Below are 19,095 nucleotides of genomic sequence, written 5' to 3' on the forward strand. Positions count from 1 at the left end.
GGAACTACTTGGCTTGTGCCTTCATTCTGCACATGAAGAAACTGAGGTTTCAGGAGCCAAAGTGTCACTCCCAAATTGAAGGAGAAGTTGGGCACCATGCCAGTGTGTAGTACCTGGGTCTCTTGACACCTGTGGGTAATCCATAAACCTGAATATGGTTGCAGTTAGCCAGCCTGTCAGTGATGGGGTGGGAGATGTTGCCTATTTGATCAGAATAGGACTTGGTTTTATAAATCTATCCCTACTGAGTTGACTTTTAACCACTCACAAGACCTGTGTGTCTTGTGGCCCCATTTACCTCTCCGTGCACTTCTGCCTTCTGATCCTGCATACAGGGGTTCACCGTGACCAGGGTCACACATACTCCCAAGGAGTACTACTCACTGCCTCTCCCAGGCCCTTGTGTGGTGTCTGTATTTTGTTCTTTCTGACATTGTCTAACTGTGTAGATTCTAATTTTGGGAACCCTTGTACGGGCTTTGTACAGGTCGTATTTTTGGCCGGTTTGCACGGGACCTGTCAAATTTTATAAGCAGACATGGAGTCAATTCTCACTTGAACACTTGATTTTTAAATATTACTTTTCCTTATTAAGAAAATCTTGCTAAAAAAAAAATCTCTTGCTTTGGACTTGTATCTGTTTTCCTTTCCGTCACTTCTTTCCCCTTCTTGGTAATGATAATGAGGAGTGCCTCCCATTTGCGGTCATTTAACCTGTGTCCACTCGCGGAGAGAATTCATGAGTAATAACGTGTTCTCCAAAGCCCTAATCTGTGGATAAAGACCGGAGGGAGAGCTCTGACTCTGGCTTATAACAAAGTACCTCAGAGCCATTATTCTGTCCACTCTTATCTAATATTAAATCTGACCCAGATTTTTGTCCCAGTGGACTGTAAAGCTGCACTTAGTGAGCACCTGCTAGGTTTGTGTGGGAGTCCTCTTAGCTGTGAGGTCCTTCCTGGTACAGCATTGCACCCGGCACGAAGTTGGAGAACCAGGAATATGTGTGTTGAATGAAGGGGATCGGTGAAAACTGCATTTCCTCAGTGTCTTGTCCTGAGGCCCCTCCAGATGGGAATGGTTCTCCCGTGGCCTAACACATTCAGTTGTTTCTTGACTCTGAGCTGCAACTTGACCTTCTTCCAAAGATGAAGAGGAAAGGCATTATTCATCTGAGATTTGCCTCACAATGTTTAGCACAAATTTGGTTTCTAAGGAAAGGCTGGCAAAGCACTGACACAGGAAAAATTATTCTTAGGTATTCTCTGATGACCATAGACTGAGCAAGGTTTTTGTATAGTTACCATAGCCATGAAAATAATCACTGGACAACATTCCTAGTGGCAAAAAATACCAGCCCCTAGAACTTTTTGATTAATGTCAGGAGTAGGGCTAACAGAAATGCAATGCCAGCTGGGCCCGCACTCTCTTTACCAACCCCAAACATTTATTCAGCATCTTACTGTGTGTGAAACCCATGATTTCCCCTTGATTTTGCTTGTTTTTTAATGTCATTCTGAAGGCAAAAATGTCAGTTTTGCAACTGATGGTTTGTGATCATCATTTGTATCTATAAAAGGTGATATTCCTACTCACCTGGATACAATTAGGAGTTCAGGAACAAAGTTTTGGTGGTGAGTGGCACACATTAGGTGCTCAGGAAATACAGAAAGGAAGGCGGAAAGTTGAGAGGGAGGCGCATAGAGGGAGTGATTCACGCTCGTGCCCTGGCATCAGTCTACCTGGGGTCTGACAGGCTCTGCCAGCCCACCTGCTGGGTAACATGGTACCATCCATTGACTTCCAGCTCGTAAGTTTGGTCATCTTTAAAATGAGATAGTATCTACTATGTAGGGTTTTTGAGCGACTTAAATGAGCTAATTACATGTAAATGTCTGACATAGATCAGCTCAGTAAACGTTCATTTTCTAATATAATTAATAATAAGTTCGGGAATTCCAGTGATTGCCTTCTTTGAGAAAGCACTCGTCTGTTTATCTTCCTGGACTTAAAGATGAGTCATCATCAACATGGATTCCTCAGGGCAGAGAGAGCCAAGAACCCTCGAATTCCTCAGGAGAATCATCAGTCACAGAGGACAGCCATCGGGGGGTCCCCATGGTGCTCTTGTCCCAGCTGTCCTCCTCTGAAGGCTTCCCCTCTCAAGCTAGGGATCTCAGGCGTCAGTCACGGTTTTCACCTGACCGCTGTCCTCTTGCCAGAACAGAGGGCCAGATTCTCCTTTCCATTGTGTACATACATTGTCTTCCTGAAGAAGAGGAAGCATGTTTTCCTGAGAACAGGGCCTTTATTAGCCTGTCTTCTAGGGAGTTTGCCTTGAGGTAGAAGACAGACAAACTGGCACGGCAGGAGAGGCACCATCTGGCTGGTGGGCTGATGCCTGCCCATTAATCTTAGGGCCGGATGTCAGTATTTCTTAACCTCTTGGAAACTAGCATTGTCCTGTAAACTAAGAAACACCAATTCTAGCTCTTCCAGAGAAATCACTATTTTTCCCCCATGGTTAGGTTTCCTCGGAGTGAAAGTACATTTTCTAAATTTTTTGCCATAAGGTAGAGTAATAATAAAAACATAAAAGCATTTAATCCAGTGAGTGAGTAATACTGGCAACTGAAGGAAGTCCGAGAGTTTCCCCAGTATTTTCCTGAAGCAACTGATAAGCGTAAGCAGTTTGGGGGAAGTGGGGGCAGGGAGGGGGGAGCCCTGCTTTGGAAAGTCTTAGCAGTAGCTCCTCTTACGATCACCTCCATTGCTCTGCACTGAACATGGAAAGAGAGTGGCCTGGCTTCTCCCGCCTTCACGTAGCTACCATGAGTGGGCACACTGTGTACGAGGAGGGTTTTAAGGACGAAATATCTTCACTTAATCCTCAGGACAACTGAATTCTGAGGTAGATACTATGTTTAGCCCCAGGTACAGAGGAGGAAACCGAGGCTCCAAGAAGTAAAATAAATTTTCCAAGGTCAAACAGTTGGTAAGCAATAAAATCAGTAGAAAACTTCCAGGTTCCAGAACATTTTCTCTTAACCATGACTACCCTGCCTGAGGAATTGTTAGTCCTACTTGAAGATCTCAACAAGAGGCTGGAGGGACTCAAATTTAGCATTTCTTTTCTCCAGGCTTTTAAAATATTTTATTTTCAGTAGAATTCAGTAGCATTTTTGATCCCAACAAGAGCAAACTGCCCATATGGGCAATTTGGGGACTTGGTATTTCCCATAATGTGACCTCTACCCTGATAGTAGAGTAGCACCCTGTTACGAGTCAGGTTCTCCGGAAGCAGCTGCTGAGATGGAGTTTGCCAGGCAGGTTATGTATTAGGGATCGCTGCTGAAGGGGAGTGGGCACAGGGGAAGCTGAACTGCAGTGCAGGCCTGACAACGTCCGCCAACCACATGCAGCATGGCGGAGCATCCATGGTCCTGCAGAGCTGTCCTGTGGTGAGCTGAGAGCAAGGGCCTCTACACCCCTGCTGCCATCGGTGGATAGGCCACCCACGGGAGGGTATTCCCTTGGGCAAGGAAACACTGTTCAGCTGAGGCAGACTCTGAAAGAGTGGACAGCATTTCTATCACTGAGGCAGTGTGTTCTTCTGTTTCCATCTTGACACTTTCAGTTTCATTGGAAGTGTGAGTTTACACCATGGTAAATGCTATCTCTAACTCAGCCTATTGTTTGGTTGGCTTCTAGGTAAATAGGTATTGCACAGTATAGACAGTTCTTCAGCCATCGGGAATTCTTCTACTCTAGACCTAGGCAGAGGCAAAGGTGTAACATCTATATTTTCTTTGAGCCCTGTAATTAAAGTCATATGTGGCATTTTTTTTAAATACATGAAGATTTTGTTTTACATTCATCATGTATCATGTCTTTCATGTGGAGCCAGTTGGCTTTTTTGGAGACCAGTGATTAAGATTCCAGATTAAACCCTCTTTCCATGCTCCTTCCATCATGAAACTAAAGCAGTCTTCCAACTCACTTCAGCACAGACATTAAACTGCATCCCAGCTGATTTGTATCTCGTCCGCCCAACCCGACCACAGGAGTTATTCCTGCCGCCTCCACTGGGTTAGTTTGCCTTGCAGGATCAATTACTGTTGCCCAGAATTGGCTTGGCCACTGACTGTCTCAGCTGCAAGGTGTGCAAAACCTTCCTCCATTTCCTTTCCTTTCAGGTTGGAAAGCTTATCCAAGAAGCAGCTGGAAGAAGTAACTTGAAGAGAGTAACTCTGGAACTTGGAGGGAAAAGCCCCAATATTATTTTTGCCGATGCTGATTGTAAGTCACCCACAGATCTCATACATGTGCCAGCACACTGCCTTCCGGTGCCCTCTTTGTATCTCCACTTTGACAGGACACTAAGAAGAGGATCTGGGAGACTAAGGGGCACTTAAGTAGAAGAATGTGGATCTTTCCTTCTAAGGAGCAGATAGACTAATGTTGGGAAAGAACGCTTGTCAGTTGACAGCTGAACAGAGTTTGTTTTCTGGACACTAATGAGCTGCTTTGACTCTGTGATGCTGTAGAGCAGGGTAGAAGAGATGAAGGCTTGCTCAGGGCTGTGCAGTGCAAAGGGGAGTGGCCTAAGCCTCCGAATGGCTGAAATACCCTCTCTCTGCCGAGATGCAAGAAATCTGAAACTTCTCGACTGTGCCTGGTGGCTCTGCAGATCATTAAAAAAATACTAGTTCACTAGGCCTGCCAACATTTCCCCAGACCCCCAACCCCTTCTCTGTTTAGTGCCCCCATCCTCTGCTGCTTCCATGACTTTCAGCCAGAATGACAACCTACTTTGGTAAGTCCCGTATGAATGGACCTCCGTCAGGTGATTACACCTTGGAGGTAGGACTCCGTGGCAGCATGGAGCAGCAAACCTAGGAAATCCCATGTCTCCAGGCATGATGCCATGCAGTCCATCCTGCCTAGGTGTGGCCTTTCTGTTTAGAAAAGCTTTCCAGGGAATGCCATTCCAAAGTCTCTTTCATTCTTTCTTTTTCTTCTTCCCATCCTGCCAGGCGCAGCTGCTTTCCCTTTCATCACTGGAGAGATCAGAAAGCAGTTTGTCTGACTCTCAGCCCCAGCTTGGAGTCCGCAGAGAGTTCAGCATCGGCTTCATGCTGGCTGTCCGAGGGATCACAACTCTCACACCTAAATTTCTCTTGGGGAGTAGGCCGTCCACTCACACCACTGGTTGACTGATGGGAGTCAGTCATTTAGCAACTAACACACCATACTTACTAGTCCTATCTTGAAGGATACGCTACGACATGAAAAAGTTTTATGCCATTACACCATCCCATGTAAATATAGAGGAAACTTGGTGACTTTCAAGAAGATCAGTTTCTGTTGTAGCTTATTAATTCAACAAAATACAAATTGAGCATACAGCTACAAGGTTCTGTAGGGTAAGGTTGCACGTTGCAGTCCATAGACAGGATGCAGGCATACATATGTTTACCTGTCTAAATGTCACACAGCACTTGAAAAAAGAAAAACTGCACATTAAAAATACTGACTTCTGTTTTTTCTTAAAATTGACCATCTGGCAGCCAGTGGCTTACATTCACGCAGAGCAACAGCCAAATGTAGTGTCTTTCCTTCTGAGCCTCCATCAGATCGTTTCAGTAGCTGGCAGATTCCTACCGTTACATTATCTGCCTAGCCCCTTGGCATCCTGGAGTTTGAGACCCCTGTTCTAGATGACATGGTCCAGTCCTTCTTTTTACAGAAGAAGAAAGAGGCTCAAAGAAGTGAAGTTGTCCACGTTCACATAGCAAGTAACATCAGGGTCTAGTTAGAACTTCCACCTAAGCTGCGTTCTCAATCCAGTGCTCTGCCCGGTGCTGCCTACTCACCATACGCTCTGCGGTGAGCGTGGCATTTATACCTAGGGCTCTGGGGAGAGGGATGGGAGGTGACTCTGTAGACACACCCCTCCGCAGGAGAACTAGTGCTGAGGACGTGGCTGTTTTCCTCTTGCAGTGGACTATGCTGTGGAGCAGGCTCACCAGGGGGTGTTCTTCAACCAAGGCCAGTGCTGCACCGCGGGGTCTCGCATCTTTGTGGAGGAGTCCATCTATGAGGAGTTTGTGAGAAGAAGTGTGGAGCGGGCCAAGAGGCGCATAGTGGGGAGTCCCTTTGATCCCACCACTGAGCAGGGACCCCAGGTAGAGAAATAATAAACATCCGCTTTCTTAATCCTTGGCGAACACTGGACACTCTAGTGGGACCCCAGAAACAACTTCTTTTTTCTGCTTCCTCCTTACTCTTCCACCTTGTCTTCATGGCTAGAAATGTAGCTGGTGAGACATTCTTATTTCTCATACTTCTCTCTTCCTTTCTAAATTTTATCCCTGAAACACTAAGGGATTAGGGTTGCCTTAAGGATACTTTGAACTTTGGGGGTAAATTGGAGTGTCTCAGCTCTAAAAAAGACCTGTGCATGACAAGATGGATGTTGACCTTGAGAACTGAGACCCAGTGGTAATCACTGGCCTTCAAGACCCCTCTACAAATGCCTTTGTCAGGGAGAGTGGACATCTCTTTTTCCCAGAAGCCACATATCCTTCTTCAGTGGCTGAGGAATCTCTCCACCAACCTGACCTACTTTGGGGAGGTCCCATGTGGCTTGTAAATGTGTAGGAAATGAGGGCTATCTCCTTTCCACTCTGCTCTATGTTTCTCTCTTACCCTGAATGCTTCATGTGGTGGGATGGGGTGGGGAGGGCCACAAAAGTCCCTGCAGTCCACACTATTTGGCCCTGCAGGTTCTCCACAATCATGAAGGCATATTTCCATATAGAATTCTGGTTTTAAACTGTAGATAGAGCCCGAGAATTTGTAAAGGCTATTTGGACCAGATTGCATCTAGATCTCTAGCGTGTGGGTCTTCCTGATAAGTAACAACATCACCTAGGTTGGGGGACCGTTTGAAAGATGACTGATGAGCAGTTAAACCCAAGTGAATTTAGGTTTTTAACCATAGTAATTGAGTGATACTTATGACTTTTGGGGAGCAAGGTTGACTTTATTTTATGGAATAGAAAGTTAGTCCTCATTCTTTGGACTTGATCTTTTCCTCTTCGGGTGTAATAGGAGGTCCAATTAAAAATATTTCCCAATAGGATTTGATGTGTGGCGCCATATAGCTCACCTATTGTTTTCATCTTTTTAGTATCAGTACAACTTGCTGAACTGTTCATTTGGATGTAGAGGTCAGTTTTCCCCCATTTGTAAACAGTGACTAATCAATTAGCCAAGTTCTCTATCATCTGAAAACATGGCCTATGTCTGATAGTTCTGATTTGGCACTCTCACACTGTCATCAGTGCAGTAATTTGCTGAAGCTCCCAACATGCTGGGTGGAACCATAAAAAAACCACATGTTTTGTTGGTGAAGAATGGGTAAGTGACAGCAGTTCCATGTGATAGGACTAGATATCATGGAGCTTTGAAACAAAATCGCAGATGAGAGATTCTTGAGAACCCACTTACTTTACACGGAGTCATTAGGAAATTTCTTTTGTAGATTGACAAGAAACAGTACAACAAGATCCTGGAACTCATCCAGAGTGGTGTGGCAGAGGGTGCCAAGCTGGAATGTGGAGGCAAAGGACTGGGCCGAAAGGGATTCTTCATAGAGCCCACGGTGTTTTCCAATGTCACCGATGATATGCGGATTGCCAAGGAGGAGGTATCCAATGTGGGGTTCTAACAAAAGCCACATCTTTCTGGAATGGTTTCCAGAGCACTTCTAGTACATGATATTCTAGCTTTAGCTCTTTATATTTTATATATATTCAGTAACAGCTATAAACATCACTATGAAAAATCTCACTTTCAAGAAAATGTTAAATCTAAAGGCAAGCAAGCTAGATGGAGGCCAGGTGACCTGCTAAATGATTGCAGTTATTATTAGTCCAGAGGACAGTCACCATAAAGCCAATCATTGGCCTTAGTAATACACTTGCAACAGGTCTGTTCCTTCAGATGTAGGTTACTAAGCTGTTCCCCAGGAAGGAGAAGGCACCCAAGCATCCTCACGTTCGTGTGAGAGAGGAACCAGGAGCACATCAGCCAACAGTCCAGACCAGCAGTTCTGAGATCTGGAGCAGTGTCTGGAGAATCATGGAGAAGGCAGCTTTAATAGTAGAATCGAGTGATGCCAGGGAGGGTGGAGGAGTCAGGGTCCTGAACAAACTCTAAGGTTAGACACATGTACAATCCTATTCTGCCAAAGGTTATTTTACAGTTCTGTGCTGCTAAGCTGAAATGAAGTTTAAATAATGAAAGCAGAGCAAACTTGTTTTGCAATGTGGAAAGCAGTTGTAAAGGTGCTGGCAAAGCAGCCCTGTGTCGGGTCAAATGATTTTGTTGCAGATCTTTGGCCCCGTTCAGGAGATTCTGAGGTTTAAGACAATGGATGAAGTGATCGAAAGAGCCAATAACTCAGACTTTGGACTTGTGGCAGCTGTCTTCACTAATGACATCAACAAGGCCCTCACGGTGTCTTCTGCAATGCAGGCGGGGACTGTTTGGTAAGATCAGAGTCAGCGTCATTGTTCTAGCCGTAACGCATGCCAGTGGCTGTGTGGGGACCTTATAATCTCCAGAACCTGAGTGAAGTAAGCACATTCTCTGGGGGGATGGGAATACCAAAGGCAAGGAAACTCCCCCCCCCCGAGAATGGATATACACCCATTCCTGGCCAGATCGGGAAATTAAAGCAAATTTTAGATTAAACATCTTCCGTATGTAAAAAAAAAAAAAAAAAAAAAAAAAGGAATTAAAAAAAATAAAACTTTTAAAGGAAATACTATGCCAGTGGTACCATTTCTGTGCAAGTGGAATTCAGCACTAACGGTACTATGTTTTCTTCCCTTAGGATCAATTGTTACAATGCCTTAAATGCCCAGAGCCCCTTTGGGGGATTCAAGATGTCTGGAAATGGGAGAGAAATGTAAGTGTCCAAAGTTGCTGGTGCCTGCAGAGAAATAGGGATTGCAGATTCCAGCATAGAGGAGTAGTCACACAATTGTTGATTTCTCTTACCCTCATCCATTCATTAAACAAACATTTTGTTGAGCACATACTTCTATAGGCTAAGCATTGTACTACATGCTACAAAGATGACTAGAACACAGCTCCCTTACCTTAAGTGGGAATGGAGAAAAATTAATGCACCATCTATTTCATATAATAAGGGCTATTTTATTAATAGAAGCGTGTCACACATCTTGCAAGTACTGAGGAAAGAATCCATTAATTTTTTCACAGAACAAATAACATTTCAGTTTTGGAGGGTGGGGGGCAGTCCTCCCATGCAGAGGGAGTAGCAGGAACACAGGCATGAAGACACAGCAAATTCAGAGCGTCCCAGAGTTTGGTGTGTTTGAAACAAAGGTCACCAACTGGCAGCCCAAGGGCAAATCTGGCCTGCAGAAATGTTTTGTTTTGCCTCACAACGTTTTAAAATCTTTAACTGGCATTCAAAAATGAAGAGGCTCTCCATAAAATCTAGATTTCTTGCTTATTTTCATTCCCCCATAGCAAAATCACTACAGCTGTGAGCTCTGGAATCTGTTTCTTTCCCCACCACTCCTGTGGCTTCTGGGGGCTGAATATTGGTGGTCAGTCATTTTACACATACCCAGTCCACTGGCTCATGTCACCTGCTTGGCCTCTGTAGATTCTCTGAGTCTGGGACCACAGGTTTGGACATAAGATGACAAGAAGGGGCTTGCTGAAGACACAAGTGGGAAGGGTGGCTGGAACCCAGTCACAGAGGGCTTAAGTGTTCTATGGGAGCTGAGGAGATATCAAAGGACTTCAGGCCAAAATTTCTGGCATATAGAGGATGTTCTGGCAAAGACTAGAGGAGGAAGACCGGTTACAAGTATGCAGGCGATCTGGAGACCCTGCTCTGAACGATGCTGCTGTAGGAGGGAAAAGAGCAGAGAAAGATACATCCTAAACAGCAAGTATGTCGTGGTAGATATCATTAATTAAATGCCTGCTCTGTATTTGGTTTTATGTTAGCTTCTTTCCTAACATTGTCTCATTCGACTTTCACGATGATGAAATGGAAGTGATACACTTAACCCCTCACATCCACATGGTTTGGACGGGGAACTGAGGCTTACAGTAGTTAAGCAGCTTGTCCAGGTCACCCAGCCAGTAAGTGGCAGATGTGAGGTTTGAACGTAGGTTTCAAGTGGCTCCCATGATATCCAGCCAAGGAAGCAGCCAGGCCAGGTACAGACAGTCTTCAGGGATCAGATCAGAGTGGGGAAGAGTCCTCCTGAAAAGCAAAGGACCTGAAAAATGGGACTGTAACAAAGAAAACCTACACTCAAGGGGATTTTATTTGCAGCCTTCATATATAAATGGATTTTCTTAAGATTTATTTATTTTTGAGAGAGTGAGCAGGGGAGGGACAGAGTGGGAAGGGGACAGAGGATCCCCAAAGCAGGCTCTGTGTTGACAGCAGTGAGCCTGATGTGGAGCTCGAACTCACGAGCTCTGAGATGGTGACCTGATCTGAAGTCGGACACTCAACCGACTAAACCACCCAGGTGCCCTTATAAATGGATTTTTTGAGCAGCATTCCAAGGGTAAATGATAGCCAGGGTTGTTCTAAGCTGATGCACCCCCTCCCCCCATCCAAAAAAAATTTTTCCCTCCTTTTGAAAGCAGCTGGTTCCATGTTTTTAAAATCCTGTGATTCACAAGAGGAGACATCTTCCATGTCCGTTCCCCTCTGCCACTCTTAAATGCATCCTTTTGTGAGTAAATGCTTAGTCCATAATCAGTCTACTAAAAGTATTGAGCCATATACCATGTGCAAAGCGTTGTGCTTGACCTGTGGGGGAAGATGTGGCTCATTAAGGCACTAGAAATTTTGCTGGATAAATTTAATCTACAACATTGAAAGAATCCAAAGAATTCCAGAAAAGACTGTAAAGTTATAGTGGAGTTTAGGGATGGGGGGAGATCCTTGTGAACTGTAGAAGTCTGGAAAACCTTTAGATACGATCAAATATGAAGACTTGAATTGACCTATAAAGGAGAGGAACATTTGACTAGACAGAGAGAGGGAAGTATGTTTTCAGGGTTAAGGGGCAAAGCAAGGTACAGTGGGGAAAGAGTGAGTAGAGGCATTGGGGGAGAAAGAAGTGTGGTTTTTTCGACCAAGTACAGTGAACCTGTAAGACCAGTGCAGAGGATTTACATGCTTCACATACTTTAGCTGGTCATTTCTAGCCCTTGGCCATTCCACTGTAAGTCAGGCATAGCTTTGAGACGAAGAGTAGAGTTTCTGGTACCACATTGCTTCAGAGATGGATGCTGGCTCTACCACTTAATGCCTGTGCAACCTTGGACAAATCACTTAATCTCACTAAACCTCTGTTTCCTCATCTATAAAATGGGAGTAATCACCGCACCTACCCCAAAAGGTTTCTGTGAGGATTAAATGGTAGGACTGAGTATCCCAGACATCCAGACCTTCTGAAATGTTAGCTGTTGTCATCACTGTTGGTCAAGTAGATGAGTGCTATGGAGGCGATCCTTCTTTTTCTTAATACATGTCTTAGCTCAGAAGTGTGGCAGAACTTTTCCTGAGTTCCAGCTAGTATCATCAGCTTACGCTCTATCTCTGGAAATGCCAGGGAGAGGTGGCTCCTGCCTGAACCTTGCTTCTGGCCTTCAGTACTTCCCACTTGCTTTATAGCCAGAACCAGAATTGTTTGCTCAGTTATTAGTATTTTTTCAGCTTTCATAAAGTCTTCATGTGCTCCGGGTATCTCTTCTTAACTTGCTTATGGCCTTAACGTTCTGCTTCCACTTCTCAAGATGTATTCAGCCTGTCCTTTCATGTACTGCTTCTGTGTTTGTGCTTTCCACACCTCCGAAATGTTGGGGCAGTCACTGGCTCTGGGAATGCTGCTCACGCTGTTTTGCTACAGATCACTGAGAGAGTGAATCATGAGCATAAAGTATAATAAATAATCACTGGTTGATGGAGCCTGTCCCAGGCTAGCCCTGGCCCTCAGCATGGGCAGGATGAAGGCTTGTGACATTGTCCAGGTCTAGTCTGTCCCCATTAGAAACCTTCCCCTCCCCTGGAAAGATGGTCCAGAGAATGGTTTGGCTGTGTCAGAACCACACAGAGGACAGTGGCCCAGGAGACTGAAAAGCAGCCTTTCTCAACTTGTCTTCCTGGTGCTATAATGATTTGGCCTTTCCAGTGCAGTTAAAAAATAATTAGGAAACAGTGCCCTTTGATGAGACTCCCTTCATCTTGTCTAAATTATATGATTCTTTGTCCCTACTTGCTCCCAAAACATGGGGTTTTTTTTTTTCCTTCTTTAAATGACGTAGAGTGGTCACAAAAGTTTCAAGCCAACGAACCCGGCCTCTCGTGGTCCCCCATCCTTCCTTCTCACTTAAAACTCCACTCACCTTCTTCTGGACAGTAGTGTTTATCTCATGGCCTTGCAAACTTCATGTGGCTCTGGTTCCTGGCCCCTCCTTGCCCACTTGTAAGAGACACAGAGAAGAGAAGTAGCACCTTCTAGAGACAAACTCCAAGGAGAGCTGTGGGAACCCCTGAGGTGTCCCCCACATCACCCACCACCGCCCACACAGAGAGCTGTGGAGGACTGCCCTCTACAGGTTACCTGATAGGCTGGCCACTGATTCCCAGGGCCGGAGAGAGGGCCGAGCTCACCTCAATTCTGGCCTGCAGCTACCCCTCCCCCCGCTTTCATTCTTCCTGTCCTCTCCCTTACTCCTCATTTAAGCTTCCCTGAGACAAGCTATAAAATACATGTCACAAACTAAGGGGGTGGGAGGAAAGCTGTGAGCCTCAACATTTTAAAAACTAAGGACACAGCTTTGAAGATGAGATGCATTATTAGGGTATTCTAAATCGGGGCTTCCCAAGTTTGCATCACAGCATGCATGTGCACCAAAAGTCACCTGCAGTCAGAGAAGGGGCTTGCTGGGCATGCCTATATGGGAACCCCCTCTCTAGTAAGTCTGGGCGAGGCCTGAGGGGCTGCAGTGTTAACAGGCTTCTGGAATGATTCTGATGCAGGCGATCTGGAGACCCTGCTCTGAACGATGCTGCTGTAGGAGGGAAAAGAGCAGGGAAAGATACATCCTAAACAGAAATCCCTTTTTGCTTTAGGAGTGATTTTCTAAAATGTCTGGCTGAGAGACCCCAAAATGTAACATCTTACCTTACCTGTAAGTAGGCCAAGTTTGGTTCACGTTAGGGAATGTAGCCTAGTCTGGCTCAGAAGTAGGGATACAGGCATCTCAGCGTGCCTGAGCCCCAACACACTGTGGAGCCATGAAGGCGACCACACAGAGAGATCAATGACAATGTGTCTGCCTTTGCCCTGTTGTGTGGTTGAAGCTTCCTTCCCCGTGGAACCCTGTGTGCCACAGAATTTAACTGGATTAAGCAAATTTGAGAGAAAAACCCTGGAATGAGGTGGTCAAATAGCTCTGAGAAGCTTGGGGGCTCTCAGAGACTTTACATCAGTGTTTCTCAAAGGGTGGCTCAAATAATAACCTGCAGCATAATCTCTTGGGTTCCTCCCCAGACCTACTGAGACAGAAGCTTTGGTGGGATGGTCAGGAATCTACAACGAAGCAAGCTCCAAAGGTGATCCTTATGTTTGCTGGGGTTCGGGAACTGCTGCCCGTGAGGTGACAGGGCACCAGAAGGGTGGGAGTGGTGGCTCGCCTGGAGTCATACAGCCACTTAATGGCAGAGCTGAGCTGGCATTCCCCAGCTCCAGGTGTTCTGGCAGATTCGAGCCCACTCCTCATTCTCAGAGTGGGCTGTGTGTGGACCATGGTGGCAGACGGCTGCCCCAGGACCCAGGGGAAGAGCTCCTCCAGTCCGGGACGGTTTTCCATGGCATCACGCACCCAAAGATTATGGGACCCAACAGCCACACTCGAAGGCGACCACACCAGCACGCTTCTGACTCTAGACTTTCTTACATTTGTCACAACCTACTTAGAGGTCTGAGGGGGAGGACAGTGGTTCAGGGTCTGCCCCATGTGCGTGCACAAGTCAGAAAACAAGAAGGGAGTAACCTCACTTCAAACAGGAGGCAGATGATGTCTGTGATGAAGAGACACTTTCGGAATTGCCCAAGGGCAGGAAAAAGTCCAGAAAGAGCCAGAGCTGAGCTGGTAATAAAGACTCAGGGCCTGAAAAGAGCTAATGAGGGAATCTTACACTGAATGGCACGGGACAGTCCCAAATTTATTCTCATTCCTGTAAGCAAGATGGTCAATGCAGACAAGAGAATAGCGCACATGTCCTGGTCTCTCCTTGGCTGCCTCTGATGTCCTGGTGGGGAGGCGGTGGCCGTAACAACTCAGGTGACCTCGGTGCTGGGAGTTGCTGCTGGCAAAGCGATTGGAGCCTTGTGAGGGCATGGGAATTCCTGGAAGGAAGCAGAATGAATCGTTTCTTGGTTGTTAAGCCCAGTTACTGTAATGTATCTTGTACACATGACTGTTTCTTAAAGACAGCCTTTATTAATATTTTCTTATTCAAATGCATCTCTAAGTGTTCTTTTATTTTTTCCTGGCAGAGGCGATATATCCACCCGGGTAGAGGGGATGGGGAGAAGCCTTCCTCCCTTCCTCCCTTCCTTCCTTCCACAAGTGCTGTATTTGAGCCTGAGCTGTAGGCTGTACTCTAGGCTTGGCAGTGGGGGGTGGGGGGGGTGGGGGGGGGAGCAGAAAGCAGGATCAGTAAGATACAGCTCCATGGGAGGGGACAGATGCTCAGGCAGCCCCGTTGCAGGCGACGGGGCTGTGGTAGAGGCTGTGAACACGGAGGAGAGAGGAGTTCTTATGAGAGAGCCAGGAGAAGCACCCCAGAGAAGTGACTTTAAAAAGAATAGAAGAAAAAAAGTTGAACTTTTTTTATGGAAAAAAAATAGAATGTGCTTCATTTTACAATGAGATTTAAAAAAAAAGGGGGGGAAAGGGCAGTGACAATGAAGTGAAATGAGAAGGGAATACAGACAGGTGAAGAAAAGGAACATTGTGGCCAGGAGACGTGGCCACACCCCAGCATCCTGAAGACAGTGGTTGGAGACCCAAGCTGAGTGACTGGAGGGCTGGGAAGGGCTGTATCTCCTGTCCCCACCGAGGCAGGTGACCCAGCTCCCAGTCAGTAAACGTTTCCCCGGAGTCTTGGGGAACCAGCTGACTACCACTTCCTTTTCTGTCAGTTATTTCGATTTCCTGCCTCTTTGCCCTTACTCTGTGGGCATGTGGGCAGCTTGTATCAGGATTGTTTTTAAGCGTTGCAGGTGATCTGTGCTCTTCCCTGGTGAGCCTTTAGGTCTTCCTTTCCATTTGTTAAGTCTAAGGTCCAGTGAAAAGGAATTTAGAACATCAGACAGAGGGGATCCCAGCCCGGAAATCTCATGCTTTTCTTTCAGCTAAAGTAGACTAGATCTCTAGGGGAGCAACTGGAAAACACACATGAGGGGGTGTCCAGTGGCAGGAGCAGGTTTTAGAGGAGGAAGGCACACCATCGTCCCCAGGAGCCATTGCTGCCTGCGGTAGAGACGCGGCGGCAGAGACCTGGGCCTGGTCCACTGCTGTCCACGGTGCCCACCCAGGGGCACAGTTCAGGGCCTGTGTGACCGCTGGCCCAGGCTAATCCACATGCCTGTTTCTCTGAGTAGGTGGCAGTGCTGCACCCTTCTGTGCAATGTTGTGGAGACAATCAGTCTTTGCCGTCAAGAAACGGTTACTGCTCGGGATATGACAGCTCTCTGTGGCTCCTCAGAGGAGAGCTGGGCTGTCCACTCATCAGACATTTCTACATGGAAACCCAGGGCCTGCTGTTAGCAGGTGATAACCCTCCTCTTCTCGGGACTCTTGGCGTCCCTCAGGCCGGGCCGCCCAGCCCTCTGGTGTCTGATACTGCCTATTTCTGCCTTTTAGGGGGGAGTTTGGCTTGCGAGAGTACTCGGAGGTGAAGACGGTGACAGTAAAGATCCCTCAGAAGAACTCCTAAGAAGGCCAAGGGGGAAGGTGGAGGCCATCCCGCAGGACTCTCCCTCTCTGCTCTCCCTGGGGGGCCCGGCTCTCAGGAATCCAAAGTCCGTACTTGGTCCTTATTTAAAGTGAAACAATGACACGTAGGCCAGACCAGTCAGTGGGTAATGAAAGCAGACCATGTGGGCACCATTTCCTGGCACTCTGTAAGGGTTCACCTGAATAATACCAAATACTGGGGAAAGGGGACGGAGAGCAGAGGAGTAGCTGTCAGGGACTTCGATCTCTCCAGAGGGATGGGCTGGCGCCTTTTGTCACAAAGAACTTTCCTCCTGAGGGAAGGTTGTCCTTCCATTGTCTTCATTTTCCCCTTTCCAGCCTCTCTCTGCTCACCCATCCCTCCCACCCCTCCAAGGAGATCTCAGCTGAGCTCATTTGGGGCAGATGTTTGGGCCGGGAACAATTTTCCAAGGTTTTGCAGCCAAATTACCATTTCATGTTATCCACTTCTTCAAAGCAAAACATGAAATGGTTTTAGTTAGAGCCAGACCAGACTGAAAATGCCAGGAGCTGGTACACTGCAGATGTACCAAGAAGCAAGAACTGGGGACGTTCCTGACCCAGTCTGGCTTTCTTACATCCATAAATAACACGAGCAAAAGAGCAGGAAGATGGAGATCTGGAGATCATCCTATGTACTTCACAACTTCTGATCTGGCTGCTTGGCTTTGGGGCGTGTGGGTGCGCGTGTGTTTACTTCCTTCTGGGTGATTCTGGAATAAGGTGGGGGCAGGGGGGGTTGTTTTTCATAGATTGATAAGATCTTTTTCCAAAGCTTATCTTAACAACCCAGAAACGAATGGCTGGGCTCAAGAATTTGGTAAAAGGTAATGCTGGGGGCCTTGCAGAAATAATTTCATTTTCAGTACTGGCTGACAATTCTTACTAAGTGAATTATCTCTGCAGTTGGACTCTTCAGCCTCTGTCCCCCGCCCCCCATTGCCCCAGCACTGCTACTCCCAGTGCTCTGGCTGTCACTTTGGCCTATCGTGCCCTAAATCCACTGGCAGTAACCCTGGAGAACCTGAGCAAGCCTGCAGATTCCGTGTCACTCGCAGACTTGCAGCGTGCCACGATTGCCACGCTCCACCAGACCTCCGCCGACTCGTCCAGCGGCTCGTCCACGTCCACGCGGCATTTTCCCTCCCAGCCTCCCCAGGAGCCTCCTGAGGGGGAGGCACCAAGCGGTGCCCCTCTCTCCCCTCCAGTCACACCCTCCTCTCCTGCTTTCCAACGCATCCACCGCATCCACCGCATCCACCGGTTGATGGACAGCATCACCTTCCTTTCCTCCTTCCGCTTTCCTGGCTGCCGAAGTCAGTCCGGTCTGTAACGTAGATGGAGATCATTTATTTAAAAGTACCAAACATAGCCTAGAGTACGTGGAATATGGCCAACACATATATAGCCTTCTGTATTTAATGGGTTTCTGCTTTCTAACCATCCCGGGTTTCTATTTATAAGTCTTGTCTATTCATGATGTTTAAAAGAAATCCCTCCTCGCTGTTATTTACGAACGGCAGTGCATTCAGTGGCCCGATGCCTTGAGAGACGCCACATCTCTGAGCCCTTCCATGTGACTGTCATGCTCTCCTTATAGCTTGTGTCCAAGTGAACATATCCATTAACCAGCTAGTTACCTTTCAACTGCAGTATAGAATGTGAAAATGAAGATTTATTTCTTTTAATTTACTTAAAAAGAAACCTCTGTGCTAGCAATAAAGCATTTATATTGTGTACTCCTTGGGGTTATTTGGCTGTGTTTATAAATCTTTGTGTCATACTGAGTACACTTGGGTCCTTCTCTCAGTGGCTGGGGCTTTCAGCCGGGCTGTTTTCTCTGGTTACTGACCAGAAGGCTGGGCGAGTATTTTTACAGAATGCAGTAAAGTGAACAAGACCCTTGTTTTCTGACACAATTCAGAATTGGTGTATACATACAGTTTTGTGTGGCAAACAAGTATAATCATTTATGAAGCCTGGGAAATGACTTCATTCAAAACGCAAAGGAGCCTCGGGGCCTCGTCCTCGCCGTCACGGCTACATGACAGAGCTCGCGTTGCTGATGGTATTTGGCAGTGGTTTTATTTTTATTTACTGTGGTGCAATGAAGTCAAAAGCTGACAACCTGACGCAGTATTTTGGCAGCTGTAAGAAGGAAGCTGTGAATGGTGACTGTATTACCGGCTAGAGTTTGTTTGCTCTGCGTTCTCAGAGTTGAGCTTTGGGGGAGTGCTTTCCACTCTTCAGACCTGCACATCCCCTCCTTCCAACGCTTGGAATCTTCACCTGAGCCCTAGTCATGTGAGACAAAGCAAAAACTGATGACTTGGCCACAAAGGGGATCAGACTGGGTAGAGAGTCGTGCTGCTCTCCTGACTGCTGAGATCTCGTCCCTCAGAGGAGGAAACTGAACCTGGGGAGCGCAGTCCCCAGGGCACTGGGGTGTATTCTGAAATACAAGATGCAGGCTCCCTATGAATCTACTTCATGTTCATTACTTTCAGTCACCAGGAAGAAAATGAGAACCAGATGGGCATAGAGTCATCGTTGAAAAGTCCTTTGGAAGCTGGCACTGTGGAGCTTCTAGATAATGGGAATCCAGAGTAAGATAGACATAATTTGATGGTTCTTCAAAGCATAAAGATCCTCAAACCTCATCCCTTTATGGTATCAATATAAAGGCAAATAAAGACAGCATTACAAATGTCAGTAATGAAACTAATACAGAGACACTCGATCCTTGTCATCACCACTGTACGTTTTTTTACTGTTAATCCCTGAGCTTTCCATTATACCTTTTCCTCCAAAACACTCTCAGCGCCTTCGTATTGATGATCTCATTCTTTTTCATGCCATTTTAGACCCTAAAGGGCAAGAAAATCATAAGGTAGGGACTAAAGAACAGAAAGAGTAAGTACACTAGACTACAGTAAAATAAGAAGATGCCCAAGAAAAGAGGACACT

At 46.5% G+C, this 19,095-nt stretch overlaps 1 protein-coding gene across 8 annotated transcripts in view; it reads left to right on the forward strand.

Annotated features, from left to right (window-relative positions):
* Nucleotides 1–17,867, forward strand: part of ALDH1A2 (aldehyde dehydrogenase 1 family member A2) — a 100,439-nt gene extending 82,572 nt beyond the window's left edge. For 4 of the 8 annotated variants that reach the window (XM_006932501.5, XM_019832353.3, XM_019832354.3 and 1 more), the window contains 7 exons: nt 4,197–4,299; nt 6,004–6,188; nt 7,550–7,714; nt 8,401–8,558; nt 8,906–8,980; nt 15,753–15,921; nt 16,015–17,867. In XM_006932501.5, coding sequence (XP_006932563.4) covers nt 4,197–4,299; nt 6,004–6,188; nt 7,550–7,714; nt 8,401–8,558; nt 8,906–8,980; nt 15,753–15,918 — 852 coding nt within the window. In that variant the 3' untranslated portion in view covers nt 15,919–15,921; nt 16,015–17,867. Of the gene's footprint in view, nt 1–4,196; nt 4,300–6,003; nt 6,189–7,549; nt 7,715–8,400; nt 8,559–8,905; nt 8,981–9,874; nt 10,044–13,634; nt 13,697–15,752; nt 15,922–16,014 lie in introns of those variants that run through there. The other 4 variants (XR_002158345.3, XM_011282900.3, XM_019832352.3 and 1 more) reach the window with 4 other exon arrangements.
* Nucleotides 17,868–19,095: the final 1,228 nt, after the last annotated feature.

Source organism: Felis catus, chromosome B3, assembly GCF_018350175.1.
Source record: "Felis catus isolate Fca126 chromosome B3, F.catus_Fca126_mat1.0, whole genome shotgun sequence".
Lineage (NCBI taxonomy): Eukaryota > Metazoa > Chordata > Mammalia > Carnivora > Felidae > Felis > Felis catus.